Raw genomic sequence first — 23,290 nt, 5'->3', positions numbered from 1 at the left:
AGCAACCAGGGAATGTCAGTTATTTTCAAGCTGTGATTTTTACCCAGTATTGGTTACTTCAAAATTTAACAGCTGCCTAGAGATTCAATACCTTGAAATGTGACATAGATGGGTTATCTGTTTTGGTGATATGGAACTTGTTGGCATAGACTTTCTTCATCGAGGTAAACTACTGTAGAGACCATCATCCTGATGTTAAAGGGCCATTGGTTTGACAGCCCTTCAAGACGTCCTCTTCTTCCTGCCGTTATAAACATTTAAAAGTCATTCATTCTAAGCTTGCAACGTTATTGAGCGTAAAGAAGTGTACAATCTAGTTCTATGCAAGTTGACAAGTTGGTTTGACCATAAGCAGCTTTGACAACACATTGTGTTCTGCTGGAATTCAGGAATTGGCTGCCTAAGTGGTGGAGATTTACATGCTCTTTGCTTTCCATCTTAATTAGCCAGGTTCAGCTTAGTGTTGATACGTATCAGCGTGGGAAAAACATCCAAACAATTTTATCCAGCATGTTAAGCAAAATTATTTTAACTGTGAATATTCTTGTAATTATTTCTCATTAATGATCAATGGTTGAAAAAAAAAAAGTAATAAATGGCAGGGAAAAAAGAAAATAAGTAATTGGTCCCTAAGGGGTGAACATGGCCATAAGTATGATGTGATTTGTTAGTGACCAGCGTCTAAGTCAAATATCTTTTTGCTTGTAGGAGCTGGAAGACACACATAAGAGACCAGTTAATGAACTGAAGTCCGTATAAGTTCAGGTCTGAGATGATAATGTCAAGGCTTGACTCATGTTAAGTTTGTCAAACTTAATTGGGTCTAGGGTGGATCATGGGTATACAATCGGTGCCTGTGGTAGTACTGGTGATTTCCTGTCAATAGGAGGGGTGTTTAAAGGGCCAAATGGCAGCTTTTTGGTGATTTCAATGGCACATGTGAAATTAGATTACTGAGTTTTATTGATTTTCGGGTAATTGAAGGAAGAGTCAACTTGGGTTTGGTGGGGCGAATTTTCTAGATGCATGCCAAAGAAATCCACTCTGGACATTTGATAAAATTAGAGAAATTTAGAAAAGAACCCCAGACATTACACCTATGGTCTGATTGCATTGCTCAACTTAGAAGAGAGCAATTTGCTGCTATAGGTAATAAATATGATTATCTGCTTAACGAAAGCAGTACAAACGTTTGCATGGCTCTTCCTATAACTTTTACTGTAAAGACTAGGAATAAAACCTGATTCCGTATGTTTAAGCCTTTACCATTGGTAAATCACAGGGAAACTTGGACATTAAAACAAGACAAATAATGGGATGATCTAATCTGCAAGCATTACCCATTCTTGGTCCTAGTGCGTGCTCATCTGCGCATGTGTCCTGCATCACCACCTTAATGATGATAACAAAGACACAGACATTACATCCATCGTGACATATCTTGTGAAATTTTATTGTTTCTGTTATTTGTCGCACTTGTGAACTTAATTATGACAGTTGTTTGCTTGGTATGGCCTTACAGAGCATACACAATTGCTCTAACTGCCAAGTTATATATGTTTTTCTCATGCTCGTATATTCTTTATTATTTTTCTTAATTATGTTTTTCTTGTACGGTGAATTTTGGGAATTCACGTGGCGTTCTTCCTGGAAAGATATCATATTAGAAGGAATTATCAGCCATGTCTAGCTCTACGAAAGTTTTGGATCCTGCATTCCAGGCAGTGGGTCAGAAAGTGTATCCTTAATATATGGGTTGACTGGATAATAATAAATGAATGTTTTGTATTTTTCTTCTTTTTAAAAACTTCTCCACGGGAATATTTTTCAGTTGTTGATGCAAAAATTTTACTGCCCATAGAATGCTAAACAATATGAAAGTAATCTTTTGCTATAAAAATGGAAGTTATATTGTTGAATTACCCTATTCTTTGAGAGGTTTTATACTTGACTTGTTATAGAGGGACTGAAATATGGAGGATTGAGAATTTCCAGCCAGTTCCGTTGATTAAATCTGAGCATGGAAAGTTCTACACGGGAGATTCATACATCATTTTGCAGGTGTGGGCTATGGCAATTTTCCCTTATCATTCATTTTTGTGAAATTGGAGACTGAATGTTCTGAAAACAGTTATTCTATATATGCTATCATAATGTCCATAATTTTCTTTATATCTCCTGATACAACGTAGAGACAATAATCATATTACTGTTCTTTATGTAAGCATGCTCACAGTAAAATAGATAAGGAAAATTTCTAATGGCTTCTAAAATAATACAAATTTTAACTTCTATTCCAAGAGAAGAGAACATGTGGCATGATATATAAGTATAACACAGTTCGTACTCCGATGACGAGATAGATTGAAGCCTATGGCTTAATTCCTACTATGGGAAGATGGGCCATAGATCTCTATTTTGGGATGCTCATTTTCAGTATATTTACAGACAACACAAGGCAAAGGAGGCACTTATTTATATGATATACACTTCTGGCTTGGAAAGGATACAAGTCAGGTAAGCTTTGACCTTGCCTTTCCTCATGCTCTTTCTTTCTTCAATTTCCATCAGACCTTTCTTTCATGGAGAGTTGAATAGAAAATTTTAGCGAGAGGTTTCTAAAACAGTTTAATCCTTGGAAAGTTGCATTTAACACAAAGGTGATTACTTTTATGATGTACTCTTGTTTTCTATCAAGTTTCATTTTGTTCTAATTCTTTCAAAGAAGAATTCAGATGATCTGAATACTAAGCTTTTATCTTGGGAGGGTCTAGGCTTAAATGGTTCACATTCCTGTTTGGAAATTTTGGGACCACTATATTTTTTTTTTGGGGGGGGGGGAGAATAATTTTTTCTTGACATTAATTTGTGACCATTCTTGTAGGATGAGGCAGGGGCAGCTGCCATCAAAGCTGTTGAACTTGATGCAGCTCTTGGAGGACGTGCGGTGCAGCATAGGGAAGTCCAAGGCCATGAATCTGACAAATTTTTGTCGTACTTTAAACCATGTATAATACCACTAGAGGGAGGTGTTGCATCTGGGTTTAAAAAACCTGAAGAAGAAGTGTTTGAAACACGCTTGTACATATGCAAAGGAAAACGAGTTGTCAGGATGAAACAGGCAGAGAATTCTTTTGACATGAACTTCATAGATTTGGTTAACATTCATCTGACTGTGTGTGTAATTAGCAATTTTATTGTGCAGGTCCCTTTTGCCCGGTCTTCCCTGAACCATGATGATGTATTTATCCTTGACACTCAGAATAAGATTTATCAATTCAATGGGGCAAATTCAAATATTCAGGAAAGAGCCAAAGCTTTGGAAGTAACCCAGTATTTAAAGGAAAATATCATGAGGGGAAATGTGATGTTGCAATTGTTGGTAAGGACATCTGTTTTCCCTGATACTTGTTGACTAAGTAATTGTATAATTCTGCATTCCTGTTCTTTGGAAGCTTAGTCTTTACGTCTTCTGATTCTTTGTGCGTTTTTAACTGCCTTGCAGATGATGGAAAGTTGGATACTGAGTCAGATTCAGGTGAATTTTGGGTTCTCTTCGGTGGATTTGCTCCCATTGGGAAGAAGGTCATTGGCGAGGATGATATTATTCCAGAGACTACTCCTGCTCAACTTTATTGGTGCGATGTTTTCCTCATCCTCTTGTTCTCCATCTACCTGACTCCTGTTTGAAAGGGATCATATAGTAGATAATGGATGCTAGCAGCTTCTTCATCTTCTTCGTTTTTGTGGGTACCAAGGGTGTCCCCAACTGACAGCCTAGGGCTAATGCCTTTTGAGATGTAAAGATAACAGAAGTGGATCTTGCCTTTCCCAGGCCCAGCAAGATTTTTTTCCCATACACATGGCCAGGGATCAAACCCCATGGCAGCTATTTTAACCTAGATCAATTCATGTCATTAATCAAAGTCAAGGAATGTATTCTGGACTACCATATAAAGCTTATTATTTCTGCAAGGCCCCAATGATTTGGTATTTCAAATCAGATCAAAGATGAAAGGAAATAAAATATTATAAATTACTTGATCATATAGAAAGATATACAGTTAACTCTCTGGGGCAGCACTGCCTGCTCCAGGGATGTCCAGATGGTGGTGTGTATTGTGTAGGGTATAAAACTTTGTGAACTCTTTTTTATTCTCCTTCTTCCACTTCAGTCTTAATCCTGCAATTAACTCCTAATCAATGCTTGCGGTTAGTTAAAGTCATGTAAAGAAATCATGTGGTTCTTGCATGACTGATAGGTTTCTTTCTTTCTGGGGAATTAGTTCAGATGGAACACATTTTTATTTCTTTTCTTTTCTTACTTTATGTCTTACGATACAATTTGTGTCATCTATTAAACATATTACCTTCCAAATCTAAGGCTTTCGTTTCTCAGTCTTTTTACCTGAATACTTGTGCTTGTATAGAGTCGTTTAAAGTGTATGCTCTGTATGCCCTCTGGTGAATATATGAGCAGGTGTTAGCTGGCTAATGACAATGTTGCATGCTGATGATTAACGTTGTTCGACTTGTCCTTGCAGTATTGCTGATGGCGAGGTCAAACCTGTTGAAGGTGAACTATCTAAATCACTGTTGGAGAATAACAAATGCTATTTGCTGGACTGTGGTGCGGAGGTGTTTGTCTGGGTTGGCCGAGTAACACAAGTCGAAGAACGAAAAGCGGCATGCCAAGCTGCTGAGGTAGTGACATAGTAACATCCAAAGCTTCACCTGTTAGTTAAAAGTGAATTCTGTTAACTGTGGGAATATCTCCAGGAGTTTGTTGCAAGTCAAAGTAGGCCAAAGTCAACCCGGATAACCAGAATTATTCAAGGTTATGAGACACATGCGTTCAAGTCCAACTTTGATACTTGGCCATCAGGATCTGCTGCTCCTGGCGCTGAGGAAGGGAGAGGAAAAGTTGCAGGTAGACTGCCCCGTCATTTAACTTGTAATTTGTACAAGCAATTGTGTATAACTTGCCATACTAAGTAGGGATTTCATGTGTTGCTAGCTTTGCTGAAGCAACAAGGTATGGGTGTCAAGGGGATGACGAAAAGTACACCAGTCAATGAGGAAATTCCACCTCTGCTTGAAGGAGGTGGAAAGATGGAGGTGAGCTTATATATATATATATATATATATATATATATATATATATATATTTTGCATAGTTTCTCTAGCTTAACTGAATTGATACCTTTAAACGTGATATTCCTTTGATTTTCCAGGTATGGCTAATCAATGGAAGTGCCAAGAATCCATTGCCTAAGGAGGATATTGGGAAGTTTTACAGTGGAGATTGTTACATAGTATTGTATACTTACCACTCTGGTGAGAGGAAGGAAGACTACTTCTTGTGTTGTTGGTTTGGTAAAGATAGCATTGAGGTGATTTCTTTCATTCCCCGTTTAAGATAAAATGTTACACAAATTGTAATATGTTATTTCTTACTAAATTTTGGTTGGTTCCTAATCCAGATTTGTGATTGAAAATGTTTCTATAATCCTACATCAGAAAAATCCATAAAGTGCCTTTCCCCCATCTTTAATGGGAGGCAGCATATCTGCAATAGAGTTATTCGGATTACTTTCTGTATCACTGCATATAACATGCAATGGCTATTGTGTTTGATCTCTTTTGTAATGTTTCATAGCAGAATCCTCACAAGTCTTCATATTAATTTTGTAACCAAAAGAAGAAAACTAGCTTAGTTACCAACTCTACAACGAAGAACATAATTAGAAATATTTGCAATAATTACCACTGTAGAGCGATTATCCACAGTCGTAATGAGACAAGAAGTTATCTAAGGTTGCTATGGACTGTCCTTGAATTTTATTAATTTATGTTATTCTTATTTGGTTGCCAGAGATTTGAGAATTTATGCCTATCTAGAAGTTGACTTGGCTTTATTCCTGATACAGGAAGACCAAAGGATGGCTGCTCGATTGGCCAATACCATGTCCAACTCACTAAAGGGTAGACCTGTTCAGGTTTGTAATCTTAATGTAAAATTGGATAATACATTGGAAATTGTTTTTAATTGAAATACTTTCTTGCAGGGTCGCATATTTGAAGGTAAAGAGCCACCACAATTTGTTGCACTCTTTCAGCCTATGGTGGTCCTTAAGGTATTACGTTTCTTAGTGCAATAGTATATTGTGTTCTTTGTAACGTATGTAGTCTAAAACTTGTGACTCTAATGATTTTGATTGACCTCTATCCATTTTAGGGAGGCTTGAGTTCTGGTTACAAAAAATTAATAGCAGAGAAAGGTTTGCAAGATGAGACTTACACGGCAGAAAGTATTGCACTTATTCGAATTTCTGGAACTTCAATACATAATAATAAAGCAGTGCAAGTTGATGCAGTATGTCCCCGTTGAATTCTTCATTTTATCACATCGTATTGAAAGTTCTACGAGCTTCTCCGTTCATGCTAGTCTTTTTTTGCTGCATTATATCATCTGTGGTATTCTTTTTCAGGTGGGAACATCATTGAATTCTACTGAGTGTTTCCTGCTGCAATCTGGCTCATCAGTTTTCACTTGGCATGGAAGTCAATGTTCTTTTGAACAGCAGCAGCTGGCAGCTAAAATTGCTGAGTTTTTGAAGGTACATTGTTTGGCTCGAATTTTTGGGATTTAGACTAAATGGCTCAGGTAATACCGGAAGTTAGAGCATAATTAGAGCATAACCCAATTATCTCAAACTCTTGGGAGTTCATATATGTAGTGAATAATAAATATGGACCCTGAATAAAGGACTGTGTTATGTATTAACCATTAGAATATGTGCTTTTGAAAATGTTTTTCATATCTCTACTGTACACTACTACACTTTTTATTTTGCGATGAATGGTCAATCACATTTCACAGTGACTCTGACTACAGCACTTCTGGTTATTCCCTAACTGCATTACACATCTATGAACTGCATTATTCCTCTAGTGGATTCAAAAGGTTGCTAACTTTGTGAGCAATGTGCTACTTGTCATTGCTCAGCCAGGAGCTGCAATAAAACATGCCAAGGAAGGGACAGAAAGTTCAGCCTTTTGGTTTGCACTTGGAGGAAAACAGAGCTTCACCAGCAAAAAAGCCACTAATGAAACCGTTAGAGATCCACATTTGTTCACGTTTTCATTAAGCAAAGGTATTGTTTTTGGGTACATTCTACTGGTGCTTTCCCAACATAATGTTGTTCTGTAATAGCTAGTTTATATACTGATATATGTTTTATTAGAGTTATGGTTGGGACAGTTTGAATGTTCTAACCAATGTTAGTTTGTTTTCTTCTTTGGCCATGTGGATTCACCAGGAAAGTTTCAGGTGAGTTCGTTGCTGAGACCTCGTTATGTCAATTTTCACCTCTGAGTTAGGAAACTTGATAACTGTAACTTTCGTTCTTTATGTTTTCAAATTCAATTTTATTATTTGCTCTGCAGGCAGAAGAGGTTTACAACTTTTCCCAAGATGATCTGTTGACAGAGGATATCCTCATACTTGACACACATGCTGAAGTGTTTGTTTGGGTTGGTCAATCTGTGGATTCAAAAGAAAAACAAAATGCTTTCGAATTTGGCCAGGTAAAAATTTTAAAGAGTTTTAGATTTCTATTTCTCATACTTATGTTGCATGATGCAGATGATTGATTATGGATTTTTCTCTTTTTTCTACAGAAATATATAGATAGGGCTGCAGCTCTAGAGGGACTCTCCCCTTACGTACCGCTCTATAAAGTTACAGAGGGCAACGAACCTTGCTTTTTCACAACATACTTTTCATGGGATAATGCAAAAGCTACTGTATGTTTTCAAACGTCGGGATTCCCCTTTTATCATTTGTCTGAGATATTTTTTAGTCATCATTATCACTCATCGCAATTTTTGGCATGTCCAAGTTGGTAGGGTAAAGGACATGCTTGCTAGCAATATATGCCCGAAAAAATAATATAGTCTTTTCATGAAACATAGGTCCTGTTTGGTGCGAAGCATGGAAAATAATATAGAGTGATAAGCAGTCTTTTCAGATTAAGGGGTGGTATTTCCCAAATCCATGTAGACAGATTTGTCCAACCCCAAGTAACAAGCAATCACTCGTATTAAATATTTTTTTAACATATTTTTTTAATCCCAATCCTAATCCTTCCCTTTCATTTTTAATGCTTCGTATTAAACGGGACCATAGGATTGACAATATATTACCAAATAGTTATTTTAGAAGGGAGAACTACTAGTGGAAGTATCAAGGAACCAAAACTGCCTCAGTCTCCATGAAACATAGGGTTCGCAATGTTCTTTTATCAATGTATATCTCTCTCATTCTATGAGATACGTAAATCAAAATATTAAGCTCATATAACACTGTCCACCTACATTAAAATCAAAGGTTGAGTTTTAGAGCAAAGGCTATGGTCCTTAGTTGCTGTCTTCAACACCACCACCCCCCCCCCCAAAAATAAAAAAAAGAAGAAGCAGTTGCTTGTCGTCTGAAACAACTTTACTTGGGGTGTGTTTGGATGAAACCAAACCGTGGTTTGGAAAAATGATTCTGGAGAATAGATTCTGGGGAAAATAGATTCTGTGAAGAATAGATTTTGTAAAAAAGTGATTCTGAGAAGTGAGAGTGTTTGGATAGTTGTTATCAGAAGCACTTTTTATATATACAAATTACTAAAAAAAAGACATAAGTTAATATGATAATTACAGAAAAATAGATTTTATGATATATTTTAATTTGAAGAATAAAATTGTTAATAATATGTTTTTTACCAACATAATTAATAATACATAAGATAATATAATTAATAAATAATTAATGTGTATATATATTTATAAAATATAAGATTAAATATATTTATAAAAAAATATGTTTATAAAAAAAATAACAAGATACATATCATATAGGGCCTCACACTCTCCCTTTTTTCTCCAAAAGCAAAAAAATTTTGCTTTTTCCAAAACCATGGTTTTGGAGTCAAAACCATGGTTTTGGTTTTTGGAGGGGGTGTTTGGGTGATCTATTCCCCAAACCATGGTTTGGGTCCCCAAACCATGGTTTGGGGTGTCACCCAAACACACCCTTGGTCATTGTTCAAGTTTATTGGATTAACATGCTATTTGTGATTGATTGATGTGATCATGAAGTTTTAAGAAAGCATTTAAACAAGCTAAGTTAAAAGGCCAAAGCACGTAGGTTTTACCTATGCATTATTTTCCTGTTGAATTGCAGGCTCAAGGAAACTCGTTCCAGAAAAAGGTGTCATTACTTTTCGGCATTGGCCATGCTGTAGAGGTAAAAGCATTGATCTAATTTAATAGAAGAGTGTATTATTAACTATAAATGCTATTCAGCTTACTGAATGTATGTTTGTTATTGTTCATACCTTGATGTAGAAATTGAAATTGTCAGAGCACTTCATTCATGTGCAAGAGGTTCAATAGATACTTTTATTCATGTTTGGCTTCTCTAGCCCCGTCATTTTATGAAAAATGTTTTACTTAGAGGTTAATTTTCCTTGTCTAAATGAATTTTGGTGGAATTTTGCTGTTTGATGATGCTAAAAAATGCATCTGGTGCCAACTAACCGTATGATTTACAAACTTAGGTTGCTGTTTCCTTGCTGTGATATTTTAGCATTCCTTATACTAGGGAAAGACAAAAAGTGAAGTACGCAGGGCGTCAGTATCGGATAACATTTCTGGTTCTCATATAAGAAGTAAAATGGACAAGTCTATGCGGAAGATTTTAAAGAAGAAATCATATTATTTAATTACTTAAAGAAATGCCAGTTTGTCTGCTTAGTGTTAATGCTTAAAACTTTTCTCCAGGACATGTAATTCTGTGCATAACCTTTGACTGACCTAATTTCATTTCTCCCCTTTAGGATACACCAATCCCTGCAAACACAAAACGCTGTGCGTTAGAAATCATATGTGAATTTATTGTTGATGGCTTCATTATTTCAACAGTTTCGTCTTGTATTTGTTTGAGAATGCTTTGTTGGATTTGGTGACAGGATAAGTCCAATGGATCCAGTCAAGGGGGAGGACCTAGACAAAGAGCAGAAGCTTTAGCTGCCTTATCTTCTGCATTTAATTCACCTTCTGACAGAACATCCAGCACGGTATGTTAACTTGCATATAGATGAGTTATTAGCATTTTCGTTCTCGGTATTATTGATTATAAATCGATGATCGTCAAACAAGCAGAAGATACTCCTATGAAGCAGTTGCTGTGTTATCACAATTTCACAGAGCATTCACCAAGCATAGCATATGGAATTGGCATTTTTGTTTTAGTTATGGCTTAGGATACTATGCATTTAGAAAATAAATGCACAACGTAACATTAAAAAGAGAGATATAGAAAGAGAGAAAATTAGAGGTGGATGAAAGAAGGCCTTTGTTGCACTTCCACCCTTCTAAATGCGCGACATATTACTGCAGGGGATTGCAGTCCTTTACTTCTTGAATTGGGGTGCTAAAAAATGTGACAGAGAATAATATTGTTAATATATCATGTCTCCTATTATATTAGTGCTTCTACTGCTGCCAAGGTTTACTCAGGTGTTTGGATCGGGCGAGGGGAACTTGGGTAGATAACATAGATTTATTCCCAGTGGAGCTCCAAAAGATGGAGAAAAGACAATAGTAAGAAAATTGGTGCTTCTTGCCTTCTTCTAACTGTTTTTAGTTTCACTGGCGCAGGATAGAGATAGACTGAACGGAGTAAATCAAGGAGGTCCAAGACAAAGAGCTGAAGCTCTAGCTGCCTTGAACTCTGCATTTAATTCATCATCCGCCGGTAGAATTGTTGCTCCCAGGTCTGCTGGAACAAGTCAAGGATCACAAAGAGCAGCAGCGGTAGCTGCTCTTTCAAACGTTCTCACTGCTGAGAAGAAGAAGCACTCACCTGATTCCTCTCCTGTTGGGCCAATCAGCAGTCCTGTTGCAGAAAGTAGTGCTTCTGGTAAGATAAGATAAGGCTCTTATCCATGCAAGACGTTGCTTTATACGCAAATATCCTGGTCAACCCCCCCCCCCCTCCAACACACACACACACAAAAGGAACCTCTCATTTTCAGTGATGCTACAACTGGTTGCTTCTTTCAGTATTTGGCAGAGCCCATCCTTTCTTTTCTTTTTTTTCCAAATTGACATGCAAATTTTGTGCAATTGTCGTTTTACATATATTTGGAAAAATATGAAATCTGGTTTTCTTCGTTGCATGACAAAACCTGCATTTACCTAAAATAAAACTCGTGCAACCTTTTCCTTTCAATGGGAGGCTCTGAAATCACATGCTTGTGTCGCTGATGCCAAAAAAAAAAAAATCAGAATATTCCCTGCCCTTTGCTGCAACTAATATTTCTCTTGTTTGTGCAACCAATTCCGGGTGCTCTGGAATATCTGACTAGTGTGATTTCTTGTAGCAGAAGCTAAGAGTGAAAGTGGCCAGTCCGAAACCGAAGGTCCTGAGGAAGCTGCAGATGCCAAGGAGACTGAAGAACTTGCAACCGAAACTGGTAGCAATGGTGATTCAGAACCAAAACAGGAAAATGTTGAGGATGGGAATGATAATCAAAGTAGTCAGAGCACATTCAGTTATGATCAACTGAAGACCAAATCTACTAATCCTGTGTCTGGAATAGATTTCAAACGAAGAGAGGTTAGTCTTGATTTGCCGTTGCTGATTTAATTTATTCCGTTGGGAGTGATGTCAATATATAGTCTTTTCTCTCGAATTGGTGTATCTCAGGCCTATCTATCGGATGAAGACTTCAACACAGTATTTGGAATGACAAAAGAAGCATTCTATAAATTGCCAAAATGGAAGCAAGACATGCAGAAAAGGAAAGCAGATTTGTTCTAGAGTTGAATATTACAATGAGTGACATACATATCTGCTGTTTTTGCATCCTAACATACTTTTGTTGGAATCCACTTTTTATCTGTGGGATGGTTGTGGTATTATTGAAACTCCAAGTTGGATTCCGGTGCGTAACAATTTGCTGTTTGGCCTTTGATGGATGTAAACCTGTGGTTAGTATCGGAATTGATTGTGATACTGCCTGGAGAGTGAGTTTTAGTTTCTCCTTTGAAATTGGTTTTGCCTCGCGTAATGATGTTCACATATTGTAGCTATGAAGACGGTGGACAGCTCCATTCTTTCATTTGATCAGGTTTGTAATTTTAATACATGGATTTATTCATGTTGTTATTGGTCCGGGGGGCGGGTGTATATGTACTGCTTTTTCATATAAACTATAAAGAATGAACTTTGCTGGGTTGTTAGTTGTGAATTTGAATTCTTTATTCATTTTCATCCCCATGAATTGTATATTTCTTGTTCTCTGGCTATCCTCCCTCCGTTTATGGGCTGGCTCTCGTTGCTCATGAGAAAATGCATTTAAATTTTAAAGCATTAATTCATTAAATGCTTAATTGACCCAATAACCGATTTGACGATGCCGGCGTCTAGAAAGTATATTAGAGTTCACAAGGTGAAAAGAACAGTTCGAAGCGTTGTACTTTGTAACTCCCAAGCCCGAAATTTCGTGAGTTATGCGTTAATTATGCAACTTTCTTGCCCTGAAATTGCGCGATAATCTTTTAAAAGACATATTCTTCCAGTCCTAAATATAAGATTTTTATATAAGGGTTTAGATAAAGGTTTATATTTAGGACCGGAAAAGTAAAGGTCTTATATTTAAAATCGAAGGAATATGTCTTTTCTGTAAGCCAAAAAGTTTGTCTCATTATAATTAAGTTTAATATATTGACAATGGAATTTTTAATTTTTTTTAAAGAATTAACTTTTCATGAATATGTTTATTGCATAAAATTTTAAAAATAAGTCATAGTTTCGTGTCTAGCTGGTGAAAAATACTACTTCTAAAAATCTATTGGTATATATATGCTTGCATTATTTTCAATGTTAATATCAAAACTCGAGGGTTCAAAATCACTTTATATAAAAGTTATAAAGCTTTTGCCTTTTTTATGTTAGTGAAGAAAAATAAGTTTAATTCATCCTTTTTTAATTTTCAATGAAATGGTTTTATAAGCAATGTTGATTTAGGACATACTCTTCCATCTCTTATTATAAGATTTAATTTTTTTGAATTGATTTGTCTCTATTTATAAGATTCCTTTTGAATTTATCTAAACAATAAATGCATTTTATCTATTTTATGCTTAATTAATATACTTTCTCATATTATCTTTTTTCCATATATTTTTTTCACTCACACACACCTACTTATAAATAAGGGCATATTTTTTTAAAAAGTATATTTTTAATATATTTATTACTTTTAACTAATTTTAGTAGTTTTCTTAAACTATGTAATATAGTTAAATAAATTTTATAACAAGGAATTGAGGGAGTACAAGATAAGTATATAAAAAAATTATCTCAATTTATGTAAAGTGTATTTGTAAGCAGTTAAATTAGCACATTGATTTTTTTTTTTTGACCTGGCATATTTCCCGTGTGCAATTAATTGAGTTATTACGTGGTGAGCATCGCAAAGTCCAATTGTACAGGATCACGTCGCGCCAATCCTTGTCTTTAATTTAATAAATTGCATTTCAACTATCCCCCTGTCGTTATTAATGCCCCCCATTCTTGATGATCTCATCACAACTTCACAATTCACAATACGTGAATTTTTTTAGAATCAGCTCTTGACAAGTTTCCTGGCGTGACCATTGAATCACGGAGTGGCTGAACTAAGAATTTAAATTATATAAAACATACACCAACAAAAAATTAGTATTAAAAAATGAGTATTTGTCTCTAGCAGATAAAAAAATAAATAAGTTGTCTGAATTTTGTCACAAGTTTTCGGCGGCTGTAACATCACAAAGACACAAGCCCAACGCCTGTGAACCAGATCTACATCACATAATACAAATCTCAACTTATATATGAGAGTATCTTAAAAAGAATCGTTATATTTTGTTTCTACGTGTCGAGGGCTAACAATCTCTATATAGGGAAGAATCTACTTCAGACGAGCATATGTGCTTCTTAATAAAAGAATTAAGACTCTGATCATGTGGGCCGCGTTGAATTATTACGTAATCCCACAATGACGTGGAAGAAGCTGAGTTAGGGTCAGCCACTGATCTCGTGTCCGAAATTGACTCGTTTGCCGTTATCAATTACGTTCTTCAACGTGAACCGGTTCCCCACCAGATGACTCAGTACCGCCGCCTCCGACACCGAGTTATTCGCGCGTTTTTTCATCGCCCACCGAACAATTTGCGTGAGCATCGCGTTCGATAATCGCCGGATGCCTTTCCCTCCGCCCATTATGATCGCCGAGTTGACTCGTCCGCCTCCCTGAGTTTTCTCCGAGTTGTTCCTACTCTGCGTCATGGTAAAGCTACTACTCTCTGGATGTCTATGTAACAAAATGGTCTCGGGGCTCCGGTTCCTGACTCTTCCCAGCGGGTCTTTCACCACTACCATATTCTTCACGTCTACGAGCATTACATGCTTGAAACTCCGCTTGACCCGACCGAGCAACATCGGGTAGCACGCCCATCTTCTCAAACTCAGGGGGACGTCGTTTAGGAACCCGGCCAGCGAGTTCTCCGGATCGAGCTCTTCCGGGTCAAATCTGAGAACCGACCCGTAACTCAACAGAGGGACGATCTCTTCTGATCCGCCATTCCCTGTTTCCGGGTTCGTGAGATTACTTCTAGTTCTCGCACCCCACAATGGCTCCGCGATTTCCGTCCCCTTCTTGACCATCTTGAGAAACCTGGTCGCATCGAAATTGGGAGATTTCCGGTTCTTGTGAGGATGGGTCACATTCATTTGAGTGTAGTGTTGAATGAGTGACAAGAACGAGTCGTTCTCCTCCTGAATAATAGGGGTGAATCTCGATGACAAGGAAGCAGAATCGAACATGAAAACGACGTCGGCGCTGGCAGTGAGGCCTGACCTATGCAAAACTCTGAGAAACAAGCGAAACTCCTCGTCGGTGGTGTCGGCAGCCACGTGACCCACAACGAGATCTTTCATGGCTCTGGTTCCTCTCCTGTACAGAGTACCCATCCGTTGCAGAGCGGGCGAAGGAAGATGCTCGCTGTTGAAGGCACATTTTCCCAATTTGGGGAACCAACCGCTAGCTTTGGGCTCTGCAGTGGGATTGTGAATAATGGGAGATTTCTCCGACAAGAATCGACGATGGGCCGTAGGTTCGATGGTAGATAGAGTGAAGAAAACAAGAGTGGTGAAGAGGAGAAGAGCGCAGATGGAAATGATGCATTGAGCAGTGGAAAAAATGCGAATGGAATTGGGTCTCTTGACAGAAGAAGAAGCAGGAGGAGGCGAAGAAGAAGGTGAGGAAAATAACTTAGTTTTGTCGGCAACTGGGGGGCTTTCTTCAGGGAAGAATACCAAGAGGAGACCCATGCCCTTAGCCTTAGCGTTTGCCCAGAACCCCGAATCTCTCTTTGGTTGTGTGGCAGGCGACGATTCTGTTAAGATATGTGTATCCTGTGTCTCGTATTCATGCTCGGAGAAGGAATGATTCATGACGCTTTTTCTAGTGGCTCATTTGACCTCCTCCACCTTTTCCATCATTTTAAAAAAGACTACTGTAAATGGAGGAGGAGCAGGTCTTATTACAGCACGTTGCAGGACCCAAAGCAACGTCGCGGGAAGTGGACAATAAAAACAGTATAAGAAATGAAAGGCGTTAGTTCCAGATTGAGAAGGAATTAAAAAAGGGGAGGGTGAAATTAGAGAAGAGGAATTGGAAGGGGAAGGGTCAATGGAAGGGAACCGACAAAATAGGAAGGAACCGGTGGAAATTGGAGAGCAGCCAGGAGCAGGGCAAGAGAGCGTTGAGATCCAATTCTGAAAATAGAATATTGGGGAAGCAGATTTCATTTGATGCAGGCCATGCATTCCCCATACTCTTACGTTTCCAACGAAGCAATAACAGACATGACAGGGGAGTGAGAGTAAATTATTAAAAAAAAAAACACACACACACATACAGAGTATGGCAATTTGTAGAGTATATTGATTGTCAATGTGATAACCATTCATCAATATTCTAAAATATAAAATGCCCCAAAAGCACATTTTTTATTTTTCATAATTTAATGAATTCCTCTAGCGTCTCACAAATACCTGAGTTGTATTAATTAATCACTGATCATATATCAATATAAACTTGCACCGAGTTACACTAATTCAAATCATAGACAGTACAACTGATTTTAGATTTCACATACGTGCATGTCAAAATATGCATATCACATAAATATATACCTCATTGTTATGAATATAGTAACGCATTAAGATATGAGTGTTGATTAGAAGCATTTATAATGAATTGTGCATTTTCAAACAGCGGAAGTTTCCACTAGACAGAAAAGGGGGTGTTACAACTCATCATTGCCTCGCTCCACTTTATTTCATGTCTGCGTCTTGTGTTTGTACTGTTGGGCGCAGAAACTTCCTACCTCCTTACTTACAAGATTCCGCGGCATCAAAACGGTGCCAAACAAGCTTCGGTTCTAACAATTTCGGAATTGTTTTATGAAGCATGTCGGCGAAGTGATACATTCAAAATATGGTATTCTCATATGATGCCGCATTAGGTGGAGTTGGCTACATAAATCACACGACATCATTGAGCTCCATCTAAAGTCAAATCTTCAAATATATTATTAATTGAAAGATTAGGTTTGATAACTTTATTAAGTATTCTCTTTAACCTTCGTCTACTTCTTTTTAAAGAACTTCATATAGTTTGATTAACTTTTTTTCATTGGCGCATCCAAAGACAAAATATGATATTCTCATAATTTAGAGTAATATGAGCGGTGACAATAATCACGCCATGCAGATGGAGTCCTACTACAAAGAGACAGGAACGCCCTTGCTTTTAATGTGGGTTTTGTCTCTTAAAATGTCCCAGAATAACACAATGCTAGTCAGGGCCTCCTGACCCAAGGACCAAGTATTTTTTCCCTTTTCATTTGAGTTGGATCAAAGCATAATTTGTGGGTAAATCTCTGCTGATAAATGAAAGGTAAAATTAAATAACATAGTGCTAGTTATGAGAAAAGTAATGTGCAAGAGCATAATGGAGACCCGGTTTGGGCTCTTAGAAATACAATCACCTCCCATGTGATCGCCCATCTTCCCCCACGCCTCATTCTTAGCGCGTCATGGAATCCAAACGGCGATTGGTTGGTTTATTGCGGGTCAGAATGTGGGCCGTTGCCTCATGGGCCTTGTGAATAGGCCCACACGTAAGCCTCAAATTAAGCCTGATATTTTTGTCCATTTTGTCCATTTAACACATTTTTACCTTGCATATATTCCTTAATTTATAGGGATATAGCAAGAAGAGATATAAATTAATATGACTTTTAAATAGTTGGGTTTAGCACAATCACAAGCATAGTATTAAAAACTAATTGATTTTTATGAGAACTTTAATATTTTAACCGGTAGGTGTAAAATTAAAAAAGAAGTTATTTATATTAAGGACATGAAAAAGTATATTACTCCTTTCAATACTGAATGTATGAAGTTAGACAACTGATAGGGTTGTTCTGGATTTAGATGCAAGATGTTAATTAACTTTCTCTCTTAAAATTATAATTTTTATATATTATTTCTAATAATTACACATATTAAATAAGAATTTTTATCAATAAAATAATTTTCAATGCAAATGATTAAAACAAAAGGAAAAAATAACACACGTGTATAATGAATATAATATACTCCTCCGGTCCTAATTATAAGACCCAATTGACTTATTTGAGGAGATTAAGGAAGTAAGTTAAGTTGGTTATTTATAATAAATAAGTGTTGTTATTCCTAAAATATCCTGCTAATTAAGTATATTGGCTAAAACTATCATTATTAGAAGGATTATCTTGGAAAAAATACATAAATATAAGAGAGAAAATGGATTGGGTCTTATAATTAGGACCAAATAAAAAGTCAAATTGGGTCTTATAATAAGGACCGGAGGAGTATATAATTTAACCAAATCTTGTAGTCCCTATCCATTAGTCACAGATATCGCGGGATAGAGCATCGTCGAGGTGGGGATCGAGGGCATTAAATTTGAGGGCATGTTGGAGGGAGAGAGGTTGGAGTTTGGAATTTGGAAGCACGAGAGGGAATACATTTACAGAGTTTGAATGTTGTGTGAGTGGTGCGACCAATCCGTAGCTTGGCTTGTTCAAAATTACCCTTTTTTTCCCATTACAATCTCAATCATGCTCATCCCTTTTGTTTTTTGTTTTTACCACTTCCTGCTTTCCCACCGCCGTCCCGACCTTTACTTATTACCATATCTTATCAATAGTAAAACTCCATCATAACAATCACTCCACGTAAAATCAAACAAATATATATTCTTTTGGTTTTATTTATAGAACATAAAAAGAATATATTTTTTATCCTATTTATAGGATACTGAGAGAAATTTCTCGTATGGATGTATAATTTTACCTCTCATTTATTATTGTGTTGACTTTGTTTATATGAGATATAATGCATATTAAATAGGGATAAAATTAGAAAATTATTAAATTATTAAATAAAAATTAATAAAATTTAAGATTTTTTTAATCTGCTAACAAAAAAAAGATTTTTTTTATTCTATATAAAACATACTAGAAGTCTTTTATAAATAGAATCAAAGAATATATTTAAATTAATGTGACAAAAATTCTCTACACTATTCTAGGATGCCTTTTAGATTAGATGCAGTCATGAAAGTGAGCAGGTGGCTAGCAGCACCTTGGCTTCACGCCCCCAAGACATGTGGCACCCAACATGCCCCTTCCTCATATTTATGCCACTTTGACTGCTTTCCAAATCCCCACCGAAATGACATTACTGCCCCTCCACGTCCTAGCCGTTACATCATATCTTCCCGAATGCCACATGAAACGCCACAAAAGGCCACATCCGTAATTAGCTTCCTTCCTTCCTCTCTCCTGTCTCTTGACTGAACCCTGTCGTTGGAGTTATCTATTCCACTGTGACTCCCCCCATAACATCTAACCCAAATCCTCACTCCCTTCTTGGACTGAGCTTGAATTCTATCCATGGCTTCTTCTTCCTCTGATCCTCCTGCCAAGCCCGAGCTTGGCTGTGCCATGCCAGAGACTTCGGAAGCAGCCATCAACAACGATCAGGTGTTTTCATACAGGGATTTCAAGAAGCCGAAGAAAGAGAGAGGATGTACGGCCAAAGAGAGAATCAGCAAAATGCCCCCTTGTACTGCCGGCAAACGCAGCTCCATATATCGTGGTGTAACCAGGTCCGTTTATCCTTTGCTTTCTCTCACTCATAGGCTGCCAAACTGGTCCTACCCTTTCACCTTTCTTGCTTAATCGCGTAACGTTTTCTTGATTTGTAATCATGTCTAATTCTTCAGAGATTACTTCCCTTTTCATTTTCTTTCATTAAATGGGAAAGTGAGCATAAAACAGAACGGTAACTGACAAATACTGTCATGTGTGCCACGTCACAAAGCTTAAGGTTATACGTCAAAATTTCTTTTCATCGTATGCTGTCATTCATCTGCTATATCCGGTTTTGGTGTCTGTTCTGTGTCATCAGATGGGACTGAGTTTCTCTGGTTTCTAACGATTTTGAATCTCTTGTATCGGCTCTGCTTTTGAGATGTGGAAGCTTTTCTGAAATATGGACTGACTGTTCTTGTGTCGTGAATTATCAGGCATAGATGGACAGGTCGTTATGAAGCACATCTTTGGGATAAGAGCACGTGGAACCAAAATCAGAACAAGAAAGGAAAGCAAGGTCTCCCCCCCCCCCCCTTTCTGCCTTCCTTTTTCCGTCTCTTTCTAATTACTTGCACACGTACGAAGTTATTGGTAAACACACTTGAATATCACGCTCTTATGATCCTATAGTCACTTACATTTTTTTGGGTCAAAATCCTATAGTCACTTACATAATCTCGTTATTTTGCTGTGCACTGGGCATGGATATGTTGGACAATAATTCATTGGTGATGCCAGTTTACTTGGGTATGTTGGCTTCGTCCTCTTATTCCTTCTTGAAGTTGCTGCACCATTCATTATGATAATTGCCCTTGATGGCGTTTATGCAGGCGCGTATGATGATGAAGAGGCTGCGGCTAGAGCTTATGACCTTGCTGCTCTAAAATATTGGGGTCCAGGGACTCTTATTAATTTTCCAGTAAGATAAGTGCTTGGATGGTTATGTTCACAGCAGGACTCATTGGGGGAGAAAGAAATGCTGTGTCTATTTTTCTTTTTCTTTTTCTTTTTAGGCCAAAAGGGTCATATGTCTATTCATTTCTTACTTTATTTTCTGATATCAAAAGATGCGTTGCATGACCAGAATTTGAAATTGAAAACTGCCACTTTGCTCAGGGACTATTAAGTGTAGTGTCTACAATCTTTACCCCAATTAAAAAAAAAAAAAAAAAGCATTTACAATGCATTCTTTCCCTGAGACATTACTTGCACAATACTCTATTTTGCTCTGAATTGACTTGTGGTATGAATCTAACAAATTCAGTGCTCTATTTTTCAAGAAAAGTGCAAACATGCTATTCTCTTCTGATAGACACAATCAGATACTCGTTTTATTTGTGGGCTGTTGACATGCGCAGTGTCTAATTTTTCTAAGATGTACGTTTTGATAATAACCAACCTATGAATTAAATACCTTAAATCTGGTGGCCTTCGGCAGGAAGGGGGAAGACAAGATGTTCTACTTCTGGTATATACAATAATTTCTGCATCAAGTTTTGATCTTTGTACTGCAGGTGTCTGATTATACAAGAGATCTTGAAGAAATGCAGAATTTTTCGAGAGAAGAATACCTAGCGTCTTTACGACGGTATATACACACACACTTCACCAAATATATCCTATCAGGAATTCAACTGCGTTGCTAACATGTGATGCTTTCTGCAGGAAGAGCAGTGGCTTTTCTAGAGGAATCTCAAAATATCGTGGACTCTCCAGGTGTGGATCCATCTTGAAGGATGCCAAATGCATGAAAACCACATAGCCAAACATATCCTTTGTAAACTGGTGTTTATTCTCCGCTAGAGAGTATATTATAATGGTTTTCAAACAGAAATGTTGCTTTATATGCTTTCTATCACCCACTTTGAATTTTAATGCTCGTCACTGCACATTTATGGTGCCCGACACGGATTTGATTGTTAATTTTAATTCTGCATTTCATATTGCATGTGATGGTACAAAAAAATTAGTCGATGGGAGCCATCATATGGTCGCATGGCTGGATCTGACTACTTCAATAGCATACATTATGGTAAGTCCTAATCATATTTAGTGCTCAAGCAATCATCTGTCAAACCTAATTTGTAGAAACCGCGTCTTTGATGGTAAAATTAAACTAGATTCTTTGGCTTGCATGAATTCAACTGATTTCACCAGTTTTATCTGCTAGATCACTACCATCTTATTGCTCTGTAATATTAAAGGTACAGGTGACGACTCAGCTGCAGAAAGTGAATATTTAAGTGGTTTCGGTGTGGACAGAAAAACTGATTTAACGAGTTACATTAAATGGTGGGGATCTAATAAGAGTCGCCAAGCTGATACTGGAACAAAATTATCAGAAGAAAAAAACCGTAGTTTTGCTGGAGGAGACCATGGCAGTGAGCTCAGAACATTGGAACAGCAAACACGACCTACTGAACCATATCAGATGCCACGGTTAGGCACGTCCCATGATGAAAAAAGGCATAAAAATCCTTCAGTTTCTGCTTTAAGTATCTTGTCTCGATCAGCTGCCTACAAGAGCTTGCTAGAGAACGCATCAAAGAGAGAGGGAAATAGCACTGACCCTAATGAAAATGAAAACAAAAATGGCATTGATAAGTTGGACCGTGGCAAGGCTGTGGAGAAATCATCAAATCATGATGGCGGCAATGAAGGACCTGAATCTGTAATGGGGATGAGTGGGGCTTTGTCTCTTCAAAAGAATGTTTACAACCCACTGGCTCCATTCTTGTCTGCACCCCTTTTGACTGCTTGTAGTACTATCGATCCCTTAGTAGATCCTCTTCTCTGGACGTCTCTTGCTCCTATGCTTCCTGCTGGCCTTCCCCGTAATGCTGAGGTTGGTAGATTTTTATTGTACTTTACTTGAATGAATTTGTTTTCTTCAGAACATTATTTCATTCAACGCCGTAATATATGTTTTAAAGATCATCTCTTTACATGTTTACAAGCCTTATTTTCTTGTGCTGTTAGTACTAGCTACAATGTTATTTGTCGTTTGATGCTGATTAATGATTATATTTCTGGAATTCATCTTAAATGGTTCTGTTTCTGCATTTTGACGGGTATATGAGGAATAATTCTAGATAGGTAAATTCTGAAATAGCATAGCCACCAAATGTCAGTAATTCTAGACTCATTACTGATTTTCATTCAATTACCTGTTCGGAATGGAAACTATCTGACGAATGACAGTAATGAAATGGCTAAGACAACAAATGTTTAGAAGTCGGTAACACAAAACAGTTGTGATATATTTCCATTCGTCAATTTCTCCCCAGGTCATTTAAGAGTCACTCATTACATTCTGTGTGGATTCATACCACCAAAAACATGTGGACTCATTTGCAGGTTACAAAGACTGAGGCCAGTTCATCTTATAGCGTCTTCCAGCCGGAGGACTGAATGGAAGTTCCCTTTGAAAGGATTTGTGATGTGAAGAATAGCGAGTTCCTGAAGAACTGAGTAACATAATTGGGAGGGCTCCGTCTGTTCAGATCTTCATACAGAACGAGAGATCCAAGTGTCTGACTAGCTCAATGGTCTGAGAAAATGCCCCCATGGCTTGAAGCCCTGAACTATGCATGCTTATTGTGATACACAAACTAGGAACTTTGACATAAAAGATTACTGTGCTCAGTGCTCTATACATAGATGACATATATAGGGTTATAACAAATCATTTCTTGCGATATGTTGCTGTCAAGTTTTTGCAGGCGGTATCGAAGAGGGTGATTTCATGTACAGAACGTACGAGGGAGGAAGAAGTATATTAGACAATTTTATTTTATGTTTGATTTGTTTGTTTGAGTTAGACAGTGCTATGTCATATTTGATTCGTTCGCAACGTAAGATACATGCCAAGAGAGCAATGGTTTGAAGTTTAATCATCGGATACGTACCAGGAAGTTAATTTGAAGCCAACAAATTTTGGTTTGTGGGGAAAATTCTACGTTGTGGTTGAGGATAA

General features: G+C 37.3%; 2 protein-coding genes and 1 pseudogene across 2 annotated transcripts; 2 read left to right on the top strand and 1 right to left on the bottom strand.

Annotated features, from left to right (window-relative positions):
• Positions 1–1,446: 1,446 nt before the first annotated feature.
• Positions 1,447–12,218, top strand: LOC114720086 (villin-3-like; annotated as a pseudogene).
• Positions 12,219–14,128: 1,910 nt separating this feature from the next.
• On the bottom strand, positions 14,129–15,559 carry LOC114720082 (uncharacterized). Its single transcript, XM_028905688.1, has one exon. The coding sequence runs from the start codon at positions 15,557–15,559 to the stop codon at positions 14,129–14,131; it is 1,431 nt and encodes a 476-aa protein (XP_028761521.1).
• Positions 15,560–19,018: 3,459 nt separating this feature from the next.
• LOC114720088 (AP2-like ethylene-responsive transcription factor At2g41710) lies at positions 19,019–23,172 on the top strand. Its single transcript, XM_028905694.1, has 9 exons — positions 19,019–19,328; positions 19,749–19,831; positions 20,053–20,061; positions 20,145–20,233; positions 20,829–20,902; positions 20,980–21,030; positions 21,285–21,346; positions 21,519–22,159; positions 22,672–23,172. Exons 1-9 carry the CDS (start codon positions 19,114–19,116, stop codon positions 22,723–22,725), a joined length of 1,278 nt encoding a protein of 425 aa, XP_028761527.1. The 5' UTR covers positions 19,019–19,113; the 3' UTR covers positions 22,726–23,172.
• The last annotated feature ends 118 nt before the right edge of the window (positions 23,173–23,290 follow it).

The sequence above is a fragment of the Neltuma alba genome, unplaced genomic scaffold, assembly GCF_004799145.2.
Source record: "Neltuma alba isolate B1F8T4 unplaced genomic scaffold, ASM479914v2 tig00011963_pilon, whole genome shotgun sequence".
Lineage (NCBI taxonomy): Eukaryota > Viridiplantae > Streptophyta > Magnoliopsida > Fabales > Fabaceae > Neltuma > Neltuma alba.
Note: the sequence above shows the minus strand (reverse complement) of the source record. Positions and strands in the feature narration are given on the sequence as shown.